This window comes from Tamandua tetradactyla, chromosome 7 (genome assembly GCF_023851605.1).
Source record: "Tamandua tetradactyla isolate mTamTet1 chromosome 7, mTamTet1.pri, whole genome shotgun sequence".
Classification (NCBI taxonomy): Eukaryota; Metazoa; Chordata; class Mammalia; order Pilosa; family Myrmecophagidae; genus Tamandua; species Tamandua tetradactyla.
This window is the reverse complement of record NC_135333.1, coordinates 61,597,443-61,623,662: the sequence shown is the minus strand read 5'-3', so window position 1 is coordinate 61,623,662 and position 26,220 is coordinate 61,597,443. Positions and strand designations below refer to the sequence as shown.

At 45.4% G+C, this 26,220-nt stretch overlaps 1 protein-coding gene across 2 annotated transcripts in view; it reads left to right on the top strand.

Annotated features, from left to right (window-relative positions):
• The window catches only part of CACNA1C (calcium voltage-gated channel subunit alpha1 C), a 739,906-nt gene that overhangs the window by 617,575 nt on the left and 96,111 nt on the right, over positions 1–26,220 (top strand). Inside the window, exons 14-23 of one of the 2 annotated variants that reach the window (XM_077169590.1) lie at positions 2,746–2,953; positions 3,906–4,026; positions 5,604–5,718; positions 6,501–6,621; positions 6,974–7,043; positions 14,794–14,926; positions 17,547–17,676; positions 18,911–18,970; positions 19,122–19,181; positions 23,671–23,777. In XM_077169590.1, coding sequence (XP_077025705.1) covers positions 2,746–2,953; positions 3,906–4,026; positions 5,604–5,718; positions 6,501–6,621; positions 6,974–7,043; positions 14,794–14,926; positions 17,547–17,676; positions 18,911–18,970; positions 19,122–19,181; positions 23,671–23,777 — 1,125 coding nt within the window. The remainder of the gene's footprint in view (positions 1–2,745; positions 2,954–3,905; positions 4,027–5,603; positions 5,719–6,500; positions 6,622–6,973; positions 7,044–14,793; positions 14,927–17,546; positions 17,677–18,910; positions 18,971–19,121; positions 19,182–23,670; positions 23,778–26,220) is intronic. The other variant, XM_077169589.1, reaches the window with a different exon arrangement.

The window sequence follows — 26,220 nt, the reverse complement described above, 5'->3', positions numbered from 1 at the left end:
TGTCCCTTTTGCTACAGCTTATTTCCTTTTCCTGAGTTGATCACTTCACAGGGACCTGAGCTGCCGCATCCAGGAGCCATCAATAGGTTCCCCCTTCCATTTTTCCAAGAGAAAGGGATTTTCCTTAGGGAATAATAAAGGGCTTCTGAATTAACAGCAAAAAGGAGGAGCCATTGTCTACAAGGAGTGGGAACCCCTTCTCCAAAGAGGCCCACCCAAAGCCGGTCTCTGATCAGGGCAGTGCCCACCACCCCCCTCGCAGACACACACACTTTGAGCTGTTGCCAGTGGGTGTGATGAGTTTGTTGGGATCCAGCAAATTTTCTAGTTGTCAGAATCCTCTGTGGTGCTTGTTAAAAATTCTGATCTCTGTCCCCTAAATTAGAGTTATTGAATCAAAATCTCCAGAAGAGAAGTGTTCTATTGTTTGTATGTTGTTGGTTGTTGTTTTTCAGCCAGTTCTTTGGACAGGGTAAATTTGGTGCACTTTGCTAAGCCTCATGCCCTTCCTTTCTTACCCAGTTGTGCTCTAACTCATGATACTGCTAGGAAGCTGCTGCCCCGGCCAGGCAGATATGAGACTGACATTCTTTTTTTTTTTTTCCTTTGTATGCTGTATGGCGGGGGTCACATTTCATTCTTTTTCCATATGAGTATACCCTTATTGCAGCACCATTTGTTGAATTTTTTTGTTTGGTTTGTTTTTTCATTTGTTGGCTTGTTCATTTGTTTGGGAAGTGCATAAGCTGGGAATCAAACCTGGGTCTCCTGCATGGCAGGCAAGAATTCTACCACTGGACTACCCTCACACCCCTGGCATTCTTTTTTAAAAAAATATTTTTATTGAGAAATATCCACACACATAGTCAATCATATTATACAACCAGTGGCTTACAATTTCATCACATAGCTACACATTCATCACCATGATCATTTTTAGAAGATTTGAATCACTTCTGGAAAAAAAAAGAAAAAACTTATACATCCCCACCCCCACTCTGCCCCCTCATTGACCACTAGTATGTCAACCCACCCAATTTATTTTACCCCTTATCCCCCCAACCATTCATTCATTTTTTCCATATTTTTTTTACTCATCTGTCCATACTCTAGACGAAAGGAGCATCAGACACAAGACTTTCACAATCACTCAGTCATATTGTAAAAGCTATACAGTTACACAATCGTCTTCAAGAATCAAGGCTACTGGAACACAGCTCAACAGCTTCAGGTTCTTCCCTCCAGCCACTCCAACACACCATAAACTGAAGAGAGATATCCATATAATGCCTAAGAATAACCTCCAGGATAACCTTTCAACTCTGTTTGAAATCTCTCAGCCACTGAAACTTTGTTTTGTCTCATTTTTTCCTTCCACCTTTTAGTCAAGAAGGCTCTCTCAATCCTGTGATGCTGGGTCCCAGCAAATGCAGAAGTTCTGTCCCATATTGCCAGGGAGATTACACCCCTGGAATAATGTCCCATGTAGTGGGGAGGGCAGTGGGTTCACCTGCCAAGTTGGCTTAGGGAAAGAGGCCACATTTGAGCAACAAAAGAGATTCTTTAGGGGTGACCCTTAGGCATAATTTTAAGTAGGCTTAGCCTCTCCTTTGCAGGAATAAGCTTCACAGGGGCAAGCCTCAACATCGAGGGTGCAGCCTATCAACTTGGTTGTCCCCACTGCTTACAAGAATATCGGAAATTCCAAATGTGGAAGTTGACTATTTCCTCCTTTTTCCCCAGTACCCCAAGGGACTTTGCAAATACTTCTTTATTCCCTGTCCAAATTACTCTGGGATATATTGGAGCATCACAGCAACCTGGACAAACCAACAAGATCTTATGCCCTATTCAAGATTCCATGTATTCATGGTGTTGAACTGAACTGACCATACAAATTAAATTAGGTAATACGCTACCCAAAATATAAATTTCGCACCAACTAAACATCTCTCCCCTTGGTCTCACACAGAATTGAAGTTCCAAAATGTGGACGCTATCATCCTTTATACTGCATTCTGATCTACCCCACTCCTAACCAGATCAGCTTCATTCATATCTCTCGTTGAAGTCTGATCCCTTTTTCAACTTTTTACAACTCCTGTATGGGGTAGGGATGACTTTCATAGCTTCAGATCTCTAACTCTGAGTCTCAGGTGACACATAAATACTCAACATTTCTTGGAACAACCAGGTTATATACAAACAGCTCAGAATTTGAGATTGTCATTTTTGTAACAACATCAACAAATGTGTACTTCTATTTAAAGACCAATTTTTCTATTTAAAGATAATAATTACTAGCCTTTATCAACTGAGTGCTAAGCCCTATGTTAAGGGCTTTTTTTTTTTAATGATCTTACCCAAATTTTGCCAATAACTTCCTAAATACTGGACTCCCATTAGCTCTGTTTTTCAATTGGGGAGAGAAAGAAGAGAAGTTAAGTGACTTGTGCAAAGACACACAGAGCTGCGGATGGCAGAACTAGGTAGGAACTCAGGCTTCCAGCTGCCGAGTGCCCTCTCTCCACCATGACCACCCTGGTTCTGGGACCTTGGGTGAACTAGTTGCACACTAAGCGTGAGCTCACCAGCCCATTTCACCACCACCCACATCCAAGGAAAGAGGGAGAAACAGGCGGGGCTTAGGATTTATCTTGGACTCTCTAGCAGGTGTGGGAATGAGGACTGATCCTCAGGAAAGCAGTGGAAAGGGATGCTGATGGCCCTCAAATTGGCCCTCAGGTACTGGAACTCCTTAAGCAACCTGGTGGCATCCCTGCTGAACTCGGTGCGCTCCATCGCCTCCCTGCTGCTGCTCCTTTTCCTCTTCATCATCATCTTCTCCCTCCTGGGGATGCAGCTCTTTGGAGGAAAGTTCAACTTTGACGAAATGCAGACTCGGAGGAGCACCTTTGACAACTTTCCCCAGTCCCTCCTCACTGTGTTTCAGGTATGGGCTCTTCTCTGCTGGGATTGTGGCCAGCGGGAGGAGGTGGCTGGGTGGTAGGGGAGAAGGAGGAAGGAGGCTCAAAAAGGTGATGGGATGGGAAGTCTCACCCTTTCCCCGGGCAGCCAAAGCCAGCCTAGATCAGCCACAGAGAATCCCTGCTCAGGAGACTCTTCAGTTCTGTCTACTGTTCCCCCAACCTCCAAGCCCCCATGAAATCTTACTGTTGGATGGACTACTGAGAAAAGAAATTGAATCGAGCCATTGCAAAAACTGTCTTAGCCGTGGTGCCCTTTATCTGAATAAATTCTGACATGAAAGTGTAGCTATTAGCAAAGTCAAGCAGAAATGCTCTTGTTGGGAGAGGGGAGCATAATGGAGCTCTGTCTTTCCTACTCGCCATGCTTGCCCTGAGTTAAAAAATAGAACTAGCCCATCAAATTTGTGATACCCTGGGTTTTTTTGCTTAGGCCAAGGCTAAAGTAAGTAGCACCCATGTAACAGTAGATTGATTTACAGACAGAATTGAATAATGTATGGATATTGCAAAACTTTTGAAAATGGAATGCAAATGACTAATGTTGGGGGAAAACCAGTCTAGCGTATTATTCTCCCAATGAGCATATGCATATTTGTCAAGGGACCCTTGATGCCTTAATTTAAGAAGTGACTGACAGTGGTCATCTCATGCACTCTATGAGGATGGCAGGAGATGTTTGGACCAGAAAGCCCTTTTGGTCACTCTTCAGTAATAGTCATGCAGCAGGCAGTGATGTACTTGGTTTGAGGGTGAAGGAGCTCAGAGCCCCTGGGGAAGAGAATTGGGGACTAGGCGGAGGGAAAGAAGTGGAAAAGAAATTGTGGACGTGTTTGTTAACATAGTGGGGCAGGGGAGTTTTGGGGTTTGCTGTTGGTCTAACGCTGTGTCCCTTATTGGTGGGAATGTGTCATTCAGATCCTGACCGGGGAGGACTGGAATTCGGTGATGTATGATGGGATCATGGCTTATGGCGGCCCCTCTTTTCCAGGGATGTTAGTCTGTATTTACTTCATCATCCTCTTCATCTGTGGAAATTGTATCCTTTGCTACTTCCCCCACCAGCACCCCTGCTGCCCCACCCTCCTTCACCCGCTGTGCAGTGCCAACTAGGTATGCTCAGGTGTGCTCAGCAGGTCCCAACTTGGGGCTAAACGCTGTGGTCACCCATCCACAGGGTCCTGAGGCCAGCGAGGGGAGAAAAACAGCCAAGGCCACGTTAGCCATGGAGGTGGGTGTTGGTGGGAGCCTGGAGATTCCCCATAGGTGAGGATGTAAATTCATCTTCCTAGACTGGCTTGGGCTGCAAGGTTGCATTCATGTCGTAAGTCTAGGTGACCGACGCCCCCTGGCGTTGGGCCGCGTGCAATCGTTTACATAGATCGTGGGGTGGATGCAGCCTCTACGGATGGCATCCCTGGCTGTTCTGGGGCTGTTGCATCTGCTGTGAGGTTGGATGCTTCTTAAGGATGACCAAGCCGTCGTCCTTGAAGTGACCTTCATCTCTCCTCCCTGCCTTTCTATCAGTACCCATTCGTTTTGAAGCTGCTTCTTGGGACTAGTCACGGGTACAGCTTTATAGACCTCACCAGGAGACCCAGAAGTTCCTCCCTGATCCCATGTGGGCTATGTCCAGAGGCTGGGTTATAAAGTAGAGAGAGCTCAGGCCCACGACTCGGTGGTACCAAGCTTAAGTCCTAGCTTAATGTAATGCAAAAACATAGACATTGGAGCCAACAGACAGTTTCAAGTCTTAACCAGCTGGTGACATAAGGCAAATTAGAGGTTCTCTGCTTAGCATCTGTCAAGTGGGGTAACAGAATAATAATGCCTACTACTTATTGGATTTCTGTGAGGTTTAATGGGATAATGTTCAAAGTCCCTACCACTGAGCCCCGCCCATGGTACAATGTTGAATTGCATCCTTGGACAAGCCCTTCACCTCCCTGGGTTTTGGTTTCCCTCTATGTGAAATGGCATGAATATCTGGGGACTGAAGAGTAGAGGTCAGACTTAACAAACTTTAAGATCCCTTTCAGCCCTACTTCCTATGATTTTGCAGTTCTCTGACCACAGTGTTTCAGTTCAAGGTGGGCAGAAGGGGAGAGAAGGGCAAATAGACCTCTTCAACCAGGAATTCCACAAGCTTTGGCCAGTTCCAGCCATACCCTCCAATGGTCTTTGTGTGCATGGGCTCATGTTAGGAATTGGCAGAGATACCGGGCTGCCTTCTCAGTGCCCAGTTATAATGAACCACTCTTAAGAGAAACCATTCTCTAAGACAGTGTGCTTTATAATGTTAGTTACAGCCTGTCATCTCAGTGGGGAAACCAATAATGAGACCGAGCAATTAAAGAGCAAGGCAGGGCTCGCTGCCTCACACCCCCCTCCAGCTAGCATGCTAGCATGGTCTCAACCCCTTAGAAAACTCCTGGGGGGAGGGATGGGGAGGAAGGAGGGACACCAGTAAGCACTGGTCCCCTCGAAGTAAGTCACTGCCCAGCTCTCTCTGCTGGGAAACTGGATCCCTGCATGTCTGACACCCCCTCGGCCCCCCTGTGCACACCAAATACCCCAAGGCCAAGGGTCATTTTCTTTAAGAATGGACACAAACAGATATCCTACTGAATGTGTTCTTGGCCATTGCCGTGGACAACTTGGCTGATGCTGAGAGCCTCACATCTGCCCAGAAGGAGGAGGAAGAAGAGAAGGAGAGGAAGAAGCTAGCCAGGTAACCTTCTAAGCTTACCCAGGCCCAGGACCACAGGGTTCTAGTTCTGGAAGGCCATTCATTCCCATTGCCGAGAAGAAGATACTTGAGCCCCTGGCTTCTGCTTGTCATCCCTCCTAGAAGGGCCTGGGTGGGAATTTCCTACTGTAAGTTAGACTCTCTCCTAATTCCTAGGCATTGCTCCACATTGGATTATTGTGGATCATAGATTCTGCAAAAGTGTTATATCTTCCTGTCTGCCTGGGAAGTTGGGGGGGGGGGTTTCTTCTAAGAAGAAAGGCCATGGTGGATGGTGGCAGCAAAGGTTGGGGAGAGGAAGAAGGCAGAAACTCAGAGGGGAAATGTAAACCCAGCTTCAAAAGTGACTCATATCTTGCAGCCCATCTCCAGTGCTAAGAAGGCAAAACATTAAAGCCCATCATTGTCTAGATGGGGCTGCTGTAGGCCAGGCATCTGCTGGACATTGAGCAGAGTTCCTCCAGGAACCAATGCTCAATGAGATCCCAGAGTTTCTTTAATTTAGATGGACACTGGACTCCAAAGTTGAGGAGCATGGAGAAGCCAATTTAGTGCCAGCCAGTGCCTCCTGTGGCCATGTGCCCAAGGGATCAGCCCAATAGCATTTGCAATTGAGCTGTACACATAGCATGCCCTTGTAAAGGAAAGTGGATATAAACCCAGAGAATCTGCTCCCACTGGCCCCCAATAGGGTAGTTTTCTTCTTCACTGTTCCCTATCACTCAGTAAACATTCATGTATTCTTTCTCCTGCTGACCGGCAAGGACTGCCAGCCCAGAGAAGAAACAAGAGGTGGTGGAGAAGCCAGTAGTGGAGGAGACCAAAGAGGAGAAAATTGAGCTGAAATCCATTACAGCTGATGGAGAGTCCCCACCCACCACCAAGGTGAGGAGCCACTACCTACCAGGAGCTATGAGGGTCATTGCTGAGTGGAGGAGAGCCACTGTCTTCCCAGACTAGACATCCATGTCAAAGGCATGAAGGAAAGGAACTCAATGAAAGAAAGCCAGTGGGGGTGGTGCAGGAGTCCTGGGCCCATGACAAGAAGATAGATTGATGGAAATTGAGTCCCAGCCTTCTGCTGACATCTTGAAGTATATGTGCAAAGTGACAAGGTTATATTCTGGAGTTAATAGTCAGCCAGCTACTATAATGGCATTTCAAGGTTCCTCCAATCCTCTAAAGTCATGGAACATGTCTAACTGGTTCTTCCTCCTTCTCCCCCTTGGCTGCCTAGATCAACATGGATGACCTCCAGCCCAATGAAAATGAAGATAAGAGCTCCTACCCCAACCCGGAAGCTACAGGTCGGTCCCACTGCCTGACCCTGAGCATGGAAGGTTGGGGGTAGGAAAGTTCCAAATTCAAAATCTCCACATGCTAGGGATCGATGGTTCCAGTTTCCCTAAGTGCCTTGCCATGGCTAAATATCTTCCTGTTTCTGTGTTTAAGCATTTCTCACTCATCATCTGGAGAACTTTGTTTCTGGTTTGCTCATAGTAATAATATAAGGTTAAATAAGATCTTGTCAGAGCAGTGTTTTCATGTCCTTTGGAAGCTGGGTTCCAGATGCATTTAAAATTTTATTATATCATACATTGTAAAATTGTTATTAAAGTTATATAATTGATTAGTATAACATATGTTGCAACATTATGCTCATTTAATAATAATAGTAAATCCTAAATCTGTCTTGCCCTTACTCAGGAGGCAATGCTGAGCACAAGGACAGCTGCCACCACAGATGTCTCACTTATTGCTTTACAGAATGCTTTCAGGTCTCTTCATTTAAAAAAAAGGGGGGGGGGCTCTTATCAGCTTCTCCTTCTTATGCTTCTATCTGATATGTAAATTGATAACCAGCTTCCTTTAGAGGATTTTAATGTCAGAGGTCCTTAAACCTTCTTCCAGGACTCCTTCCCCTGGTTTATGAAAACCTGATGTAATAGCTTGCCTTCCTTTTCCCTGGAAGTACAAGCATTATCACCAACTTCAAGCCTGGGGTCAGTAACACTCTTAGGACTTGATGGTAGAAAGGATGGCTGATTTTACTGACATTTCCTTCTCTCTGTCACTGAAGCTATATTTGGGTTGGTAACCAAGTTAGGTGGCTGAAAATCTACATTTGTGAAGATGTAGAAAAATCTGCTTTTTTTTTTTTACTTTCCCTCCACCTGTTCTCCAATGCATCTGTCTGCAAACGGCGGTTCTTGTTGTCCCTGGGAGATAGGCTCCCTGTGGACATTCCATGTCCCCTCCCTACCCCAGCAAGGAAAATAGGATTTGGTTTCCTGGGGTTTGGAAAGAAAGAAGAGCGGAAAGGGTATTTCCATGTGTGGACACTGAGCCTTTTGAAGTTTTAAAAACCCTCCTGGATGGAAACAATTATAGATTTTCACAGACTTATTAGATATGTATCAACATATGCAATGGAAAGAGCTTGTCTTGATCCTGAATAAGCAAATGAACTTGAACATGACAATTTTTTTAGATAATTGGAAAAAATTGAACATGGACAGGGAGCTAAATGATGTTGAGTAGTTTTTATTCATTCTATTGATATAATAAGGATATTTTTCTGGTTTTGTTTCTAAAATGCTGAAGCATTGATTAAGTCTAAGATGTTTAAAAGTTCCTTAAAAAAATACACCAACAAATATGGGGACAGGGGAGATGGTGAAACAACGTGGACAAAATAGTGGTTGAAGCTGGATATACAGAGGTTTGCCATTCTAGTCTCCCTACATTTGTATATATTTTAAGAAGTTTAAAAAGAAACAAAGAAAGCAATAAAATGAATGATTTTGGGCCCTAAAGACCTTGTCCTGAGCTGGCCAGGGTCCCCAGTACACCCCTCCTTGCCTGCAGCATGAAGCAAGGATGGGCTCTAGAGTTGAGGGTCCTTTCACACATGCAGCAGACTGAAGCCTGAGCCTGTTCATCCTACATGACAATGTAGCAAGAACTCCTCTTGCATCTATGTGAATAATCTCAAATTTCATTATTCTAAATATCCTCATGTGTTTGCTCTTCTGTGCTGCATTAATGAAATCAAACAAGGTCAAGAAAAAAAACGGACCAATGGAGATACTGTCACACTGGTCGACCATCAAAAATATCTCTGGGTTGACCCAGCATGACTATTTCTGACAGCTTTGAGGATTTATGCAACGTTTATGCTTTTAAACAGAAAGAATTGTGCTCACACTTTGCTGATAATTCTGCAGATTTTTTAGAGTATGTCCTTTTCCCCCATCATGTGGTCACCCTCGCTGACCTCCTCTGGACCAGGTCTTGCTTTCTCTCCTTGCCAGTCATGTCTCTACCTGTTTGGAGGCCTCTAGTCCATAGAGAATTGAGGCTGTCCTACCCTCACCCCTTCATCACCACCTTTTAAGCCAGCCCTCAAAAACCCCCTTTGGTTCATTCTCTCTATTTTCTGTTTTCTCACCCAGGAGGCCCCAAGGACAGTGTGCTCTTAAAGCTGGGTGACTGTGTGTCTGTCCCAGCTGGAAGACATAAGCTGCTATTTGCAGGCAGCAGGATTGCTCCTGGTTCATTAAAAGAATGAAATATCACAAAGTGGGGAGGGGGGGTAGAAATAGAGAGCTCACACCTTTGCTTTTTATTATGCACAAGGCATCTTCTTTACTCTCCCCGGGCCTGGTCCTCAAAGGCTTAATCAGCTTCTGCTTTCCAGCTCTTCCTGCCCTCCCATTTCCTCCCCTCCCTGCCTCTGCATGTCATCTCCTAGGTCCCTTAGTGTCAGTGCAGCAGAAGTTCCTGAAGACTCCTTCAAAGGTCACTGGGCCTGTTGCCTCTGTTCTTTTCTATCTCTTTTCCCCTCCTGTTTCTTTCTTCTGAACCTTGAAAGGCAAAGAGTCCAATCTGCCATTAACCCTCTCCCAACCACAACCCCATCCTCATTTACAGCCTCTGGGCCACTGGATCCTTCTGAACCCAAACTACCCCTTCACTCTTGCCCTCTTGCCACTCACTTTGCCTTTACTTTTCTTTTCAGGGCTGCTGGGTTTGGTTGTCCAGTTGGTGCCCAGCGGCGCATGCCCAGGGGCTGAGTGGGAGCTGAGAGCCAGCCTGCCCTCTGCTAGCCATGCCATTTACCCTTGCATAGCCACAAACATCCAGAGGGGGGGCTTTGGCTAATTCAGGCAAAGGGACCATGCAGGCCAAGGATGGCCTTTTGGTTCTTCCCTTTCTGTTTAACACCAAAAAGCTCACCAGTTGGTTTTAACCTCCCAGATTCATATACACCACATTTTAGAAACAGCCACTCACCCAGGAAGGAATGTACTGGGCCAAGATAAGTAGGAGATAATTCTGCTTTTATTTAAAGTATTAACTGGAGTGACCATACAGATATTCTTAAGCATCCTTAAGGGCTTCAAATTGACAAATATACATGAAAAAAAAATAGTGAACACCAGAGAATGTACAGTACGGTACTGAATGCCTTTCTGCAAGGGGTCCAAGGAAGAGGAGAGCCATGAGGGCTGGTGGGGTCTGGGAGTCTTCATGGAGGAGAGTGGTCTTGAGGTCTTGACAGGGGTGAATTCAGGACATTGGAGAGGGAGAAAGTTGTTTCAGGATGTACTGTTTTACACAGACACTCAGAGTTGGAAGAAACCTTGGAGATATTCATTCATTGAATAGCTACTTAATAAGCTCCCAGTGAGAGCCAAGCACTGTAGCACCAGAGATACATCTGAGGGTAAGAAAGGGAAGGGGGCTGCTCTCCAGAGCCTACAGCTCAGTGGGAGACATGAGAAAGCAACCCACCATGAAAGGTAGCATCTGGTTGTGATAGTGATAGTGCAGAGATCTATGAAACCTGGGATTATGTTAGAGGGTTATTGGGTAGGATGGGTGCTGCTTTGATTGTGTGGCCTCTCTGAGGCCCCACCTTTGGGGCTGACCCCTGAACGATTCCACGGAATGAGGCTTATGAAAATTGGAGGAAATTACATTGCTCATAGGCAAAATGCTCTTGGCAGTGGAGGATCCCAAAAAGGACTTGGGGGTAAGATGGGAGAAGAGGCAGGAATAGATGGGGCAGGCCTCAAAAGTCATGTGAAAGGTTTGGCTTTGGTCCAATGACAGTGGGTAGCCACCAGAGGTTCCCAGGTAGGAGGGAATATAATCTGATTCCCACTGACATTTTAGAAGACTCTCTCTGGCTGTTGCGTGAACAAAGGACGGTAGATGGGCAAGAATGGAACCGGGCAGAGGGGACAGTTAGAAAAGTGCTGCAGCCATCCAGGTGATACATTATGGCAGCTGGGCCAAAGGCATTGAGGGTGGAGATAGATATGGAAAAATGGTCAGTTTGGGGGTGTATTTTGCAGGTAGGGCCAACTGCAGTTATTAATGGATTAGATGTCGGGGAGAGAGAAAGAAGAATAAGAGGCTATCCTTGCGGTTTTCAATTGAGCTGATCAAGAGGCTCCCCAATGAAGGATTTACGTCCTCAACCTTCTCTCCCTGCACTGCCACAGCTCAGCTCTGGATGCCTGGCCCTTATCAGTCATGCCCTATCTCCTAGCGGCTACTGATCTATAGGGCCTCACTAAAAACTGTTAACTCCTCGAGGCCAAGAACCACAGTTTGCCTGGGGTCCCCAACCTCTCTGGTTCAATGTATGAACTAGATGTTTACAAATGGTTCTCTTTTATATGGCCATGAACACAACCGCCAATGGGAAAATTGGCCAGTGGGTAGAGGACAAAGGTAACTAACCAAGGGTGGAGCCTTTAGCTATGCCGTGGCTTTGCTTTGGACTACTGTACCTGCCATGCTGAGAAGCAGTGGCTCCAAAACATGGCAGCATCCTCCCTACCATACTTATTCCCAACCTCCAACAGCAGAGGGGAGAAAATAAAGACCCCCCCCCCCAAACAAGTCCACTGGCATTTGAGATTGAAAGTCCTGGGTGTTCAATTGCCAGACTCTAAAATGAACATCACCTGATCTTTCCTGATCCATCAGCCTCCTTCTTTTATACATGCTAAGTGTCACATGCTGTCATATTCTGTCCCTTTACAAATTTGTGTTTGTCCTTCAGAAATAGTTTTCTCTTAAGTTCATGTCAGGCATTCAAGTAGCTGCTCTCGGCTGAGATTGGTGTGTGTCCGAGTGCACCAGCAGACTTGATTCTCCCCAGAAACGGAAATCGATGCAGAACTTCATAAACAGTAAGGCAGGCTGATGCAGGGGAAAGAGCACGCAAAATCCTTCATTGGAAACTTAGAAAAGTACAAGGCCAGTAAATACGATTTTCTATAAGCATAAATGATTAAAGTAAGCCTAAATTGCCTGTTATCAAATTACCATGAATGAGAAAGTGTATCATTTAGAGCAAATCTGAAAAGAATCGTTGAGGCCTAAGCAGGAATTTAAGATCCTTCCCAATTAAATTTCCCTTGTAAATATCCTCATTTAGGCCAACTCTGGTTTCACTTGTTCTGTGTTAAGTAGAAGACTTTGCCTTTAATTTACATACAAAGATTTGAATGTCAAAAAGCTCCCACCCTTGGCCTGTACGTAATTTTTCATCTCCTGCCTCTTTTGTGCTGAAAATATTAATTGCCTTGCCAGTCAGCTCTAATTCCCCTAGAGAAGAAATCTGATTTATGTCTACATTCTGCTGACCCTTCTGCAGAAGGTCCCTAAGTGCTCCTTGCTTTATAAAGAACCACTTTCTGTGCCAGCCAATTTTTTTCTCTACATCACCTGACTTTTTTTTTCATTTTTTAAAGTTTTGTGGTAACATATATACAACACAGAATTTCTCATTTTCACTACTTGCACATGTATAACTCGGTGGTATTAATACATTCACACCATTGTGCCACCATCACCACCATCCATTGCCAAAACTTCTCCATCACCCAAAATAGAAACTCTGTATCCATTATGCGATAACTCTCCTTTCTCACCCCCACCAGTACCCGGTAGCCTGTGATCCACTTATGTCTGTATGTATTGGCTTATACATATACTTACACTTCATGTAAGTGAAATCATGCAATATTTGTCCTTTTGTGTCTGACTCATTTCACTCAACATGATGTCTTAAGGTTCATCCGGGTTGTTCCATGTAAAATCCATTCCTTTTAGAGATGAATAATTTTCCATTATATGAATACACCACATTTTGTTTATCCATTCTTCTGCCAATGATCACCTGGGATGTTTCCACCTTTTGGCTATTGTGGATAATGCCACTGTGAACATTGGTGAACAATTAGCCAAGTCCCTGTCTTCAATTCTTTGGGGTATACACTTAGTGGTGGAATTGCCACCTGCCTTTATTTTAACCAGAAGAAGAGCCAGAGTGCAGAGACATAGCAGGGTCCCTAAAATAAACTTTCCATAACTATCTTTTTCCAGCCAGGAGAAGATTTGTTCCCCTTGACCCTCTTCTTTTGCCAAGTCCCCTTCCTTAAAAAGCTAATATTGGTGTTAAAGTTTGATCATCATCAAGAAATAGATGCCATTGTGTATTACCAATACTCTCCCCAGGGGTTTCAGCACACAGGGAGACAGATAAGAAACATTTAAAATCAGGCATCCAGGTGTCCCAGTGTGCTAAGGGCGGGATGAATGAAGGAGGCAGAAGGCGCTGCTACAGGGAGTTTATGGGCAAGTCACTCCCTAGAACCCTAGAGCCCAGGTGACTCGGGAAAGCCAGATAAAGACACGGGCTGGGGTGGGTGCCCTCATAGCTCGTGCCTCTGCTTAGAGGAGAAGGGAAAGAGAAGGAAGGAGGAAGAAAGCATATAGTGAGTGTTCTAAAAATACCTTGATGCAAGTGGAAGGTTTGTTAGGGGAGAGGAGAGTTGCAGGCAAAGATCGAACTGAAAAAATGGGTTCCATTGACTTCCAGCTTCTACCTGCTCCCTGTGCTTCTCCTTCTGGGTCCAATTTCCTCTACTTACAAGGACTTCAGCCATACTGGATTAAGACACACCTTCATTCACTATGGGTTTAGAGTCTCTCCTAAGAAAGAAATAATAATAATAAGAGCGGACACTTCTATAATGCTTAACAGTTTGGGACACCTTAACTAATAATATCTTCAAAGGTCCTATCTATAAATAGTTTACACCCACAGCTAAAAGTTTCTCTTGTGGAGGATGTGATTTAATTCCCCATCAAGCACATACTATTATTATTATCCCATCATATAGATGAGGAAACTGAGGCACAGAGAAACTAGATAAAATGTCCATAGCCAAAAAGAAGCAGAGCCAAGATTTGAATGAAGGCATCTGGTTTCAGAGTCCATGCCCCTAACCCCCCATGCTATTACCTTTCCCCTTCTAAACTTTTTCAGATACATTTGAACAGAGCAACTTTTAAAGGGTGAATAGATGGTTTCCTCCCATAGGCAATGTGTTTGCAAACAAAAGAATAAGCTTTTGACCTTGGTCCACATTAAATGTGGCTACTGGCTTGGAGAGCAAAGGGGTTTCCTTAATTGGTATCAGGATTCTCAACCTTTAGATGAAAGGCCTATCATGGTCAGTATTATCATCCTATCATCCTTCGAGCATGTGAATTTTTTTGTGTTTTCAGAAATGGGGCAAATGTTGCTATTAAATTCCTGGGATCTTCAAGGATGAGTTGTTGGAAAGTATCCCATGAAGTCAGCTAAGCTACGCCCCTAGATAGACTAATAATGCCTAGTGTTCTGTTGCCTTACAACTAGGGCAACCAAACTTCCTAGTTTGCATGGTTTCCTGGCATGTGGGGATTTCTGTTTTAAAATTGAGACAGTCCTGGGAAAACCTGGATGAGTGTATCACCCTACTTACAACCCCCTGATCATGCACTGCCAAGGAAGTCTTTCTTTAACAGACATGAGCTCCAGCAGCTTAGGGATAGAGCAGAGTGTCTTGGCTGGTACCCTACATTTTCTGAGATACAAATGATTTCTTGATTCCTGCCAATAGGATGGTTTTTGGAAGTAGGTGGTTAGTGGCAAAAATAAGTGTGATGATGGGGTTATTTAGAATCATGCTTTATTTTTTCTTACAGGAGAAGAGGAGGAGGAGGAGCCTGAGATGCCCGTGGGCCCCCGTCCACGACCCCTCTCTGAGCTGCATCTTAAGGAAAAAGCTGTGCCCATGCCAGAAGCCAGTGCGTTTTTCATCTTTAGCTCCACGAACAGGTGTGCACGAATGCTAGGGAAGGCGGGACTCAGCTCAGCAGGTGCCTGTATTTTATCTGAACTTTTGGATGCTCCTCCAACTCCCTGCTGTTTATGTCAACAGACATTGGTTTAGGGGGAAAAGTAATAGATTCTTGAATCAGGAACCTGAGTTTATTTTTCTGTCCACTTTTTTGAAACTTCTAAACTTTATTTCTATTCTTTTGATGGTTACCCTTGATATTTTACTAAGTATATTTAACTTGAAATCTAAAGTTAAACAGTATCCTAAATCCCTTCTGTGCAAATAGAAGCATCTTTAGAATATTTCAACTCCTCTCAACCTCTCCTGACTTATATGTTATTGTTGATTAGTATTTTAGACCTTTCTTCATTTTTTTTCCTTGCCTTCTTTTTTGGGGGGGAGGTGGGGTTGGGGGTGCATGGTCTGGAACTCGAACCCGGGTTCTCCTGCATGAAAGGCAAGCATTCTACCACTGAACCACCCATACACCCCCTTGCCTTCTTTTTAACCGAGCAAAATAAATATTTTGATGATCATGATGATGATATGGACAGTATATATTTGGATTTTTACATATAATTTACCATTATTTCTTCACCACTTTTTCATGCATCTCAGCACACCCTTCTCCAATCATTTTCTTTCTTCCTGAAATACATTCTTTAGAGGTTCCTTTAGCTCCTTGGTGATAAATTGCTTTTTTTTATCCATAATTGTTTCCATTTTCATTCTTTAAAAGTGGTTTCTTAGGTTGACTATCTTGTCCCTCAGTGTTAAAGATATGATTTTACTGTAAGGTCAGATGTCATTCTGTCATTCCTTTGTAAGTATTCTGCCCTTTCTCTCCTGCAGCTTTTAACAAAATCTTCCTTTGCTTTTAGTGTTGTACAGTTCCCCTGTTGTGTGTCTAGACTTAGATTTATTTATGTTTACCTTGCTTAAAATATGTTACACGAAATCTGTGGATTTGTAGTTTTCTTCAGTTCTTGAAAATTTGCAACTCTAATTGCTCTGTTTCCTCTCCTTCCTTCTCTCTGCTCCTTCCTTCTGGAATTCCAATTGGACATATGTCATCAGATCGTCTTCTTCTGTCTTGCCTATTGTTTAATGTCCCTTACTGTCCTTCATCTCCTCATCTTTCTTTCTGTATTCTGGGTAATTTCTTCCAATATATTTTCCAATTTCTTAATTTTCTCTTTGACTTTGTCTAAGTTACCACTAAACCTAGTTTTTTATGTCAATAGTTGTATTTTTTCATTTCAGACAGTTACATTTGTTGCTTGGTTTTCCAGATTCATCTGTTCATATCTAATAATTTTTAATTCATCATCTTTGTGACTTAACCCTTTATTTCATTAAATCTCTCAAATATATTTGTCTGTATTCTGTATTTAATATTTCCAATATCTACAGTCTCTGGAGATCTAAATTACTAGTTTGTTCTTTCTTCTGATTTCCCATCTTAGAAGTTTGCCTTCTTGTATGAGCTTGATGATTTTTTTTATTTTTAACTCATTATTTCATCCTAATTGATGGGAATCCTGTGTACCTAAATTGGCACTGGGAAAGCTTCTTTCATATATCCATGAGGGTTTTTTCCTAGCATAGGTGGCTCCCCAAGCTCCCCTGCCCTACCTCAAAACTGGCCTGAAGGGCACTTTCCTGATGGCAGTGTTGCTATTGACACCCATTTTCGGGCAATTCTGCCTGCCCTGGTTGCTTACCATACACCTCAGCTCACTGGGTCTGTTGTTATTTTTTCTGGATTTGTTTGTTTCTGTGCCTGATGTTCCTTACAGATCTCCCCTACATTTCATAAAACAATAATTTTCTCAAAGAGTTTGTCCTTCCCAGGATTAGGTGCATCCACAGCAGGAAGGTCCCTTACCACACTTAGTGAGCCACAAGACCACAAGAACTCTGGCTTCAAGTCCTAAGTCTGTGTTCCTGGGCAACCCTCTCCTTCCTAGGCTTCCATGTTTCAATCTGTGAAATGAAGATGATGATGCCCATACATCTCTTCTTGGCTGTTACACAGATTAAATGAGAGTATACAGAAGACTCCCTTGGCATTCAGGATCTAACAGTTGGAGTATGGTTAATGAGTGCCCCAGAGGTCCACATGTGTGGCTCTTTGTAATCATGCTGAGGTGAGGTATGGAAATGGATCACACAACTCAACACTATAACACAGGAGCAAATCTCCTAGCCAGAGAGTAGGCACAGCCAGCTTCCCAGCACCCACACCTTCAGATAGCGCTGTTGTTTCCCACACATAAATATAAAGTCAATCTCATGAAGTGATTTGTTTTAATGCTGCATAAAATAAGTCCCCCAAAGCCAGGTGTTAATGTCATAGCAGTGGAAAATTTAGAGATTCCCAAAGGTCTCAGATGTAACCTTCCAAAATGTCAAAGGTTTCCAGTCCATGAGAGTTCATAAAAGTGTACATAACGGTGGTGGTGGTGGCTGCCATTACCCAGCAGCAGCAAGACTTCAGTTTGAAGAGGCCACTAAGCACCTTTTGCAAGTGGATAGAGTCATCAAAGGGAATAGCTCCTGAGGCCTCATCTTTCCTGACACACCCCTGTCCTTTTTCTTCTTCTCCCCATGCAGGTTTCGCCTCCAGTGCCACCGCATTGTCAACGACACAATCTTCACCAACCTGATCCTCTTCTTCATTCTGCTCAGCAGCATTTCCCTGGCTGCTGAGGACCCCGTCCAGCACACCTCCTTCAGGAACCATGTACGCCTTCCCCTTTGGTCCCCACACCCCTTCCTCCTGGGAATGTGACTGGACTGCTATTGCTGACCTTAGTGTTCAATGGGAGCCCAATTCCAAATCTCATAGCCTAATGTACAGTAGCCTGTCCTCAAAGAGATTAGGGTTTTTTAGAAACCAATCTTGGGGCCAGAAGCAAGTAAAAGTGCATGAACCCAAATGCCTCTGGGATAAATGGTCCAATCATTGAGCAAAGGTCAGGACTTTGTAATTTCCCTATGGATGTTCCCCCAGGAAGTCTGGTTCTATGTAAACCTAGCAGACCGTGGCCACCAACTCCCCGACCTGCTCTCAATATACTCTGTCCAGTCCTAATTGGAGTGAGAGAGGGAGCAATGGCTTTTAGGTGCTGATAAGACTGATCTTATATAGAAGGCAACCTCGGTGACCTTCTACAGAGTAGAAAACAAAATTTGGAGACCCACCCAAGGCTCTGGTGAATGACATTAGAAGCTAGAGTAAGAAATAACAGGGCATGGCTCTATGCTGAAACCTCAGAACTTTGGAAGATTCCAGCCAGGTGGGCATGGAGAGAGGAGCTCACCTATCCAAAGTCGTACCCATGCCAAGCCACTTCATGGCTCCTGGAATCTGCTTAAGCCAGAGGTTTCCCACCAAGGCTAGCAAGTGTTAGCATAGCTCTGATCCATCGCCTGAAAAATAATGAAGTAGAAAACCCAGGAGCCTCTCCCCAACCTGATTAAGCTTCACCTGGAGACATTCTGTCCGAAGCCCCAAAGGAAGCACACCAGTATAGAGTCCCACCAACATAGGAAGCTAGCTAAGTTCACACCAATGTTAGCTCAGCATTTTGTATTTTCCTGCAAAAATACAAATCCCACTCTCTGTCCTTTTAACAAGCACCCCAGTGGTGCTCGCATTAATGAGAAAAGCATCAAGCCACATGCTGCCCAGACCCTGTACCATGCAAGGCCTGCCCTGGAAGCCCCCTAGCATTTCTGGGGTCTTTGTCTGGAGCCCTCAGCTGCCCGAGGCCAGCCCAGCTTCAGGATCCAATGTCATGTAATGTGCCACTTGTATCCCAATTTGCTCCCATCTGTCTCCATGTGGAAAACCTCATTTGGGTTTTGAAGTGTGATTCCTTTTCTGGTGAACATCCACTGACCTCTCTTCCCACCCTGCTTTCCTCCCTCCCCCACCCTCTCCCATCCCCTCCCTGTTTCTTTTTGCTTTGCAGATTCTGTTTTATTTTGATATTGTTTTTACTACCATTTTCACCATTGAAATTGCTCTGAAGGTAAAGCTCCATGACCATCTCTTCTCTTCTCCTCTTCCCCCGCCCCCGTGCCAGCACCAGCTCTCTGCCACCGTCTGTCGCTAACACATTTGCTCCTGTTGGTGTCGGGGTCACTCTCAGAGCCACTAATCCAATTGTGCTTATTTTTCAGATCCTAGGCAATGCAGACTATGTCTTCACTAGTATCTTTACGTTAGAAATTATCCTTAAGGTAATGCAACCTGAGCAATGCACTCTGTCCTTTCTTTGTCTCTCTCTGCTCCGTCTGTCTCTTTCCTCTCTTGTTTCTTTCACTTTCTTTCTTTCTCACTCTCAAGCCTGAAAATGGAGGAATTAGTGCCCCTTCTTTGTGCTAGGCACTTTGCTCAGGCCAGAAGAAGCCCGCCTCCCACCGCAGCCCCTGCCCTCTGGCCCTCGTGGGGCAGTTCTCAGCCGGGAAGAGGCATGGGCATCAAAGCCGCCACATCAGTCAGTGGGTTTGACACTATATCTGCCTGCAGTGCTTCTCTACACACTCACACGCATGCTCACACGCTCACATGTGCACTCTCACATGCTCACTTGCACATTCTATCTCCCAGTAGTGGACAACTCACCCCTACTTAGAACTCTCCTTCCTCCTCCTACCCAGAGGAAATGCCACTCAAACTTCCAAGGAGGAAAAGCTCTCGGGCACGAAGCCCATTGGCTGCCCTCTTTGGATGCCCATTTGCTCACCCCCCTTGGTGCTTGTGGCAAGACTGACATCAGGACTAAGCTGCCGTTGGGTCCACGTGATTGTGGTCATTGGACCTAATGAAAGATTTGGGGCCTGTTTCCTACCGGAGGGTTTTCCACAGACTAATATAGATTACCTCTGAACACTGGCTTACCCAGAGAAAGCTTTGTTAGAATACCCCTTCCCCTAAGGATGGGGAAGGTGAGGTGGGGAGGGAGTGGGTGGAGAGAACTGTACTGGGGAGCTCAGTCCGGGGGGCTAAGAACCAAGAACTGAGAAAAGCCTGAACACCCAGGCTCCCAGTCCTGGATTCAGAGCACCTGGGCACAGCCCTGCCTGCTGCTGACCCAGCCCTGGGTGCCAGAGCTCTGTTTTTGGAACTGCTACAACATGACCAGCATGGGGCTGAGAGGTATTATTTCTAGGTTTTTCCAGTATACTTATGAACATCTAAACTAATGCATTACCAAGCTAATTCATCTGAGATTCAGGATGTGAGTTCTGAGGGCTTAAGGAGAGCACACTTCGTTTGTTCTCTGAGAACAAGGGATAGATTTTACCCATAGCCCAAGCAGAAGGGTTGTATTGGCTCTGAAGCAAGTACTTCAGCTTCATTGACTTACACCCGGGAGACTTGCCTGGGACCCTCCCTCCAAAGGTACCCTGGCCCCCTTGCATCTGTCACCGTGGCTGATGGACACTGGATGTCAATACCTGACTGCCAGCCCCTGCCAGCCTTACATGCACTTCCTGTCCTGATGAAACACCCAAGTCATGACCCCACCCTCTGGGGTACCTCAGAAATCATTTGAGTGGGGCAGTGTTTGTATGCCTTGTCCCCAAGAGGCCCCATGCTCAAATCCCTAGCTTCTGTCCCTGGTTCCAGCTAATCAATTGTATGCCTCTGTATTTTCTTTTCTACTCAAGGAGAGTAGCTCTGACCAGGCCCCAGTTCCTGGGGTTTGGCAGAGAAGGGAGCAAAGAGTTGCATGCGTGCATTAGGACACATGCCTGCATTAGGTGCCTTTTTCATGGCAGGCTGTTTTTTTTCTGGGACTTCAAACTCAGGGAAGCACCCAGATACCTAAAATTCTTTCCCAGGACAAGAAAAGCTCTGACTCTCAATTCTCAGAACCCCTCCACAGAGCTTCCCTTGTAGATTTCAATGGTGCTATTTTCCCTTCAAGATTGCCATACAAGCCTGTGTAAAAGGTCTCTTTGCAAGCATTTGTCATGGCAAGACCTTCCCCTCTCCTGCTACCCTCTCCCACTTCTATTCTCTTTTATGCTTAGTATGCTTCTGAATATAAACCCTATTCCCAGGGCACATCCCTGTACCTCCTACCCGCCACTGCCTCTGCATGCCCGAAGGCAATCTTGTGCCAATGGCAGAGGCAGCAATGGCTGGCCTAGGTGGGCACTGAGTATAAGGGACTGTTAAAAGATGCAGGGATGTTTGGCCTTCAAAAGACAAGGCTTGTAGTACCACAGTAGTTGGCCTGAAGAATGCAAAGGACTGTCATGTAGAAGAGGGAGTAGATGGAACCAGGACCAACGAGCAGAAAGTACAGGAGATGAGACACTTTGGTTAGCTGGAGCTGTCCCACAGTGGGAATAGCTGCTTGGTGAGGAGTTAACCACCTCTCTGTCACTTTCTGCCCTTCCAGCTCAGTGAGTCTATGACTCCATGGCCCATTCCTGTATTTCTTCTTAGGTTGGGAATAATCCAGCAATAGGCTTTTGCTGAGTAATGTCTTAGAACTTTCAGGAAGTAGAGTCTGGGTGGGTGGCAGTTAGCAAACCAAGGTAAAGGAAGGACACTTTGCAATGGGTACCTGAACATTGCTTTTTCTGTTGCCTTGAATGCCACCAGTGACTCTCCAATAAAGGATGCAGTTACCCAGCATCACTTGCCCTTTCTCCCACAGCCACTTTTCCCCTGGCCCTGCCCAAGTGTGTGTGTGCCTACACACACACACACACAAATGCACACACACGTGCTGAAGCAGTGGTCTTGTTCTAGGGTCCCCAGACAAAACTGGAGCCCAGAGTCAAAGGATAGAACTAGGAACTCTGAGCTCCAGTCATCTTCCTCTCTAAGGAATACTTTTCCCCATACAAGGGAGGGCTCTTCTGGAGTTCAGCAGTAGCCTCAGAAGTCCATGCCAGGAGCAAGGAGACCCAGTGCTATCTTGAAGGCTAAAAATGGCTTGGGAAGGTGCCCTATCTTATGCAGGAACAGAAGTTTCTTTGGTTGCCATGAACTATGGGAGCCGCCTGAGCCCAGCCTCTGGAGCCCTAGATCTTCACTAAGTGACAGGACAGTGAACCCCCTCCAGATGGGGGAGACTTCCAACTCTGTTCCTCTGCAACCTTTTATATAACTATCCACTTCTAGACACTGTTGCAAAAACACAGGTGCCTGAGTCCCCTGTGACCCCCTGCTGCAGGAGATAAATGGAAAGAAGTAGGTTGCGAGAGCTATTTTTGCCATTTTCCCCTGTGCTTGCTTTTGAATTGCTCCGTGGACAAGCTATCCTGGGCATGCTCTGATTCCAAAGAGATGAACTGGACCCCAGGTGACCAGGAAGCCGCTCTCAGCCTCGCAGCCATCAGCTCCAAATTTTTCCCTTTGGCTGATGCTTCATCGCCCATGGCCTTTCACGGCCCTTACCCTGGAAATCCATTGGCCCTTCATCCAAGTCAGCCGAATGAGGAAGGCCATTTCTTGAGCACCAGCAGGGCACTACTTTGTCCTAAGCTCTAAAAAAAGGTAACAGTATCCAAATCTTGTAGTACTAGCCATCATCCCTTGTGTTGCCTTTTTAGCTTTAAAAGGGCTTTCAGATTGTTTTTCTGTATAAGCCTCACAAAGGCAAGGAATGGTATCCCCATTTACAGAACAGGAAACCAAACTTCCCTCATACAGGAAGAATCCAGCGTTCAAATCCAAGTTATTCAGCCCTACACTGAGTTCTCTCCAAGGGTAATCAGCACCTACATGGAGCTTTTTATCTGCAGGATAGCGTTCAAAGTATTTTATAGGGAATAACCCCATTGATGCTTAAACCCTATAGGAGAGATATTATCATTATCTCCATTTTTTCGGATCAGGAAACGAGGCACAGAGAAATTAAGTAACTTGCCCCAGGGCACACAGATAGAAACCCAGGCATCTAGCTCCAGAGTCTGTGCTCTTAACCACGGTCCCACACTGCTTCTCCAAACACACACCACCTACCTTTAAAGAACATGCCTTCTAGAAGGAAGATAGAAAAATTGAGTTCAGGATATTTGGCGCATCACAAGCACAATGAGGCCAGGAAGTAGAGGATGCTAGTTGTCAGACTGATTAGTAGAACTTCTCATTGGGTTTTCGGGTAACCAACCATTCCAGCTTGCCAAGGACTAAGGAGTTTCCTGGGACACAGGACCTGCTGTGCTAAAACCATGAACGTCCTGGGCAGACCGGGACAGTTGGTCACCCTGCTGGGCATACCTCCCCCCAGGTGCTTAGTGCCCTAAGCTGGCCCTTAAGATCAGCTAGAGTATAGGTAGAATTCGAAGAGGAAGTGAGGAGTTTGCATACAAGGGAAACCCAACCTGGCAGCAACAGCAAAGGACCCTAATGGGATGGCTGAGAACGTATGGTAAGGGACAGTGGAAAATCATAGAGGGATGGTAGGGCCCAACTTGGAAGGGCTTCAAATATAGGATTCAAGGGTCTAACGTGGTCTGGCAGGTGCACATCCTAGGCTGGAGGATTCTTTGGTGGGTGCATAAATGTTTTTTCTTAGCACAGTATCTCCTTCTTTGACCTTGCCTATCCCCCAGTTCTCTGACACCTCACTGCTCTTAAACTGGGCCCTACAGAGGTACTTGGGACCTGCCCACAGAGGGATGTGGGGAAAAGGGGTGTGCAGGGGTGTCTGGAGCATGCACTAAGGCCAGTCACACCCATGCTTCTCTGTGCTCCTTGCAGATGACTGCTTACGGGGCTTTCCTCCACAAGGGCTCCTTCTGCCGGAACTACTTCAACATCTTGGACCTGCTGGTGGTCAGCGTGTCCCTCATCTCCTTTGGCATCCAGTGAGTAGGGCTCCCTCAGTCTGAGATGAGTGTATGCAGCAAAGATTGGGTGTCAGAAGAAACAACCAGGATTCTGTGACTGTGCTGTGAGGGGGGTCTTGGAAGCTGTATAACTTGGTGGCTTTGATGCCTCAATAGTATTACACATGGGGGTATGTTGACCCAGCAGGAATATGTTTGAATGTCTGGGTCTTGCATGGACAGGCAGGACCTGACCCATGTATGAAGACAGGATTGTCCCCAGGGCCTTCCCACCTCTCTCACCTTGTGCCCAGTGCCCTTGGCTGTCCATCAGTGGCCATTGCTATTGCCGTGGTTCACCTTGGTCTTCAGGTCCGTCCTCCCTCCCTTCCTTTCGCCTTTCTCTCCAGTCAAAACACCCGAAATTTTAGTTATAGATGATGATAGATAGATAGACAGACAGACAGACAGATATATGATAGACAGACATAGGTAGGTAGGTGGATAGATAGACAAACAGACATAGGTAGGTAGATAGATGGAAGGTAGGTAGGTGGAAGATATAGATGGATAGACAGACAGACATAGATGTAGGTAGATGGGTAGGTAGGTAGATAGACAAACAGGCAGATAGACAGATAGATGATAGATAGATGATATAAATGGGTAGACTGATGTTGATAGATAGATAACATAAATGGATAGACAGGCTGATGTTATTGTAGATAGGTAGATAGATAAATAGATGATTGATTGATAAACGAACACAGGTATGTCGTAGGCAGGTAGGTGGATGGATGATTGAATATCGGATGGATGGATAGATGGGTGATATACATGGACAGATAGCAAGCAAGTTGGGAAGGACCGATTCTCACTCTTGGGTGCACAGTGGAATCACCTGGGTGGCTTTTAAAAAGACATATACCTGGATCCTGCCCAAAGATTTGTTTTGTTTGTGTTCTTTTGTTTTAATTTAGTATGTCTGAGGTGCAGCCAGGCTTTAGGATTTTTTAAAACTCTGCAAGTGATTCCACTGTACAGCCCCCAGGGTTGCACACCTTTCTCAGTTTTAAATGAATCTGATAACTAGTTGCTACCAAGATATCGTACCTGATAAATGATATTCATGATTTAATTTTTAAAGCACTTTCACATACATTCTAATACGGTCCTCACAAAAAAAAAAAAAGACATGTAGCCATGGCAAGTGTTATCACCATTTTATAGATAAGAAAATTGAGATGTGGGGCATCGTGAGACTTGCCCAAGTGGCAAAAAAGGCTTAAGTCCCAGGGGACCCAGGTCTCCCTTCCCAAGGATGTTTTCATAGCCAGCCTAGGTGGGGTAGAGATGGACCCTTGGGAGGAAGAGCCTTTGCTGTGGTCATCAATTATATTGCCCAAAACTTTCTACCTGTGAGTCTGCAAGCCTGGGTTCTTCTGCCAGCTAACTCACTATTTAACCTTGGGCCAAGTTTCCCCCCCATCAGTCTGTGCTTCCCTTCCAGTCTCTTCCAACTGCTATTCAATATAAACTGAGCCCCGCCAGAATCTGTGGGGTAAGATGCAGTGATCAATAGAAAAGGCTTCTGGATCCTTTGGCATAAGAAAGCCACGATCCAAAGAAATCAGATCTTTCCACAAGCCCCTTCTTGAGCTTCTCATCCTGACCACTCAAAGAACAAAAGTACTGCTTGCCAACGTGCCGTACAATTTTTTAAGGAAAGCTTGAAAGAGCATCTCAATCCCTTGGTTAGCGCCTAAGGGTTGAGATCAGCTTCAGAGCTGGGGTTAATAAATCCCACCAAGAAGGAGAGATATCTCCAGAAATCATCCAGGCATCTTGCCAAGGGGCTATGGGGGAAGCTACAGCCTGCCCCAGTGCCTCCTTTCCCAGTGACCTGAAGCTCCCAGAAATCCTGACTTAACCCTGGTCTCCTGGCTGTGTGGACCTGCTGTGTAGACCCCATTTCTCCATGGGTCCTGACCGTGCTATGAACCAGAGTGCATTTTACATCCAAGTGTAATGGGCACCTGCCTAGGACATGTGTCTGTGAAGATGAAAGCCAAAGCAACCTCCTTCACCCCCTGCACCCACCACCTGCCAGCCACAGGCCTGAAATAATACACCTGCCAGCAGTGCATTATTTCTCCAAGTGGCTTCTTCATCAGACATAATAATACAATCTACCAGTTATTAAGTCCGTAATAGGTGTCAAGGGCATGGCTGGAGGATTCACGTGGCTTTCTCATGTAATCCTTACAGTGAGGTGATGATTATGAGATGATCGCTGTCCCTTTTGCCAATGAAGAAACTAGAGCTCAGAAAAGCTGAGAAATTTGTTCTCAGTGACTTGGCTGCAGAATGGAGGAGCTGGGATTGGAATCCAGGCTTGTCTGGCCCTGAATCATGTTGACACTGTCGGTGCCCCCTGAGGAGCACATTATATCGCTAATTACTCACGGTGGTTTGATTTTTG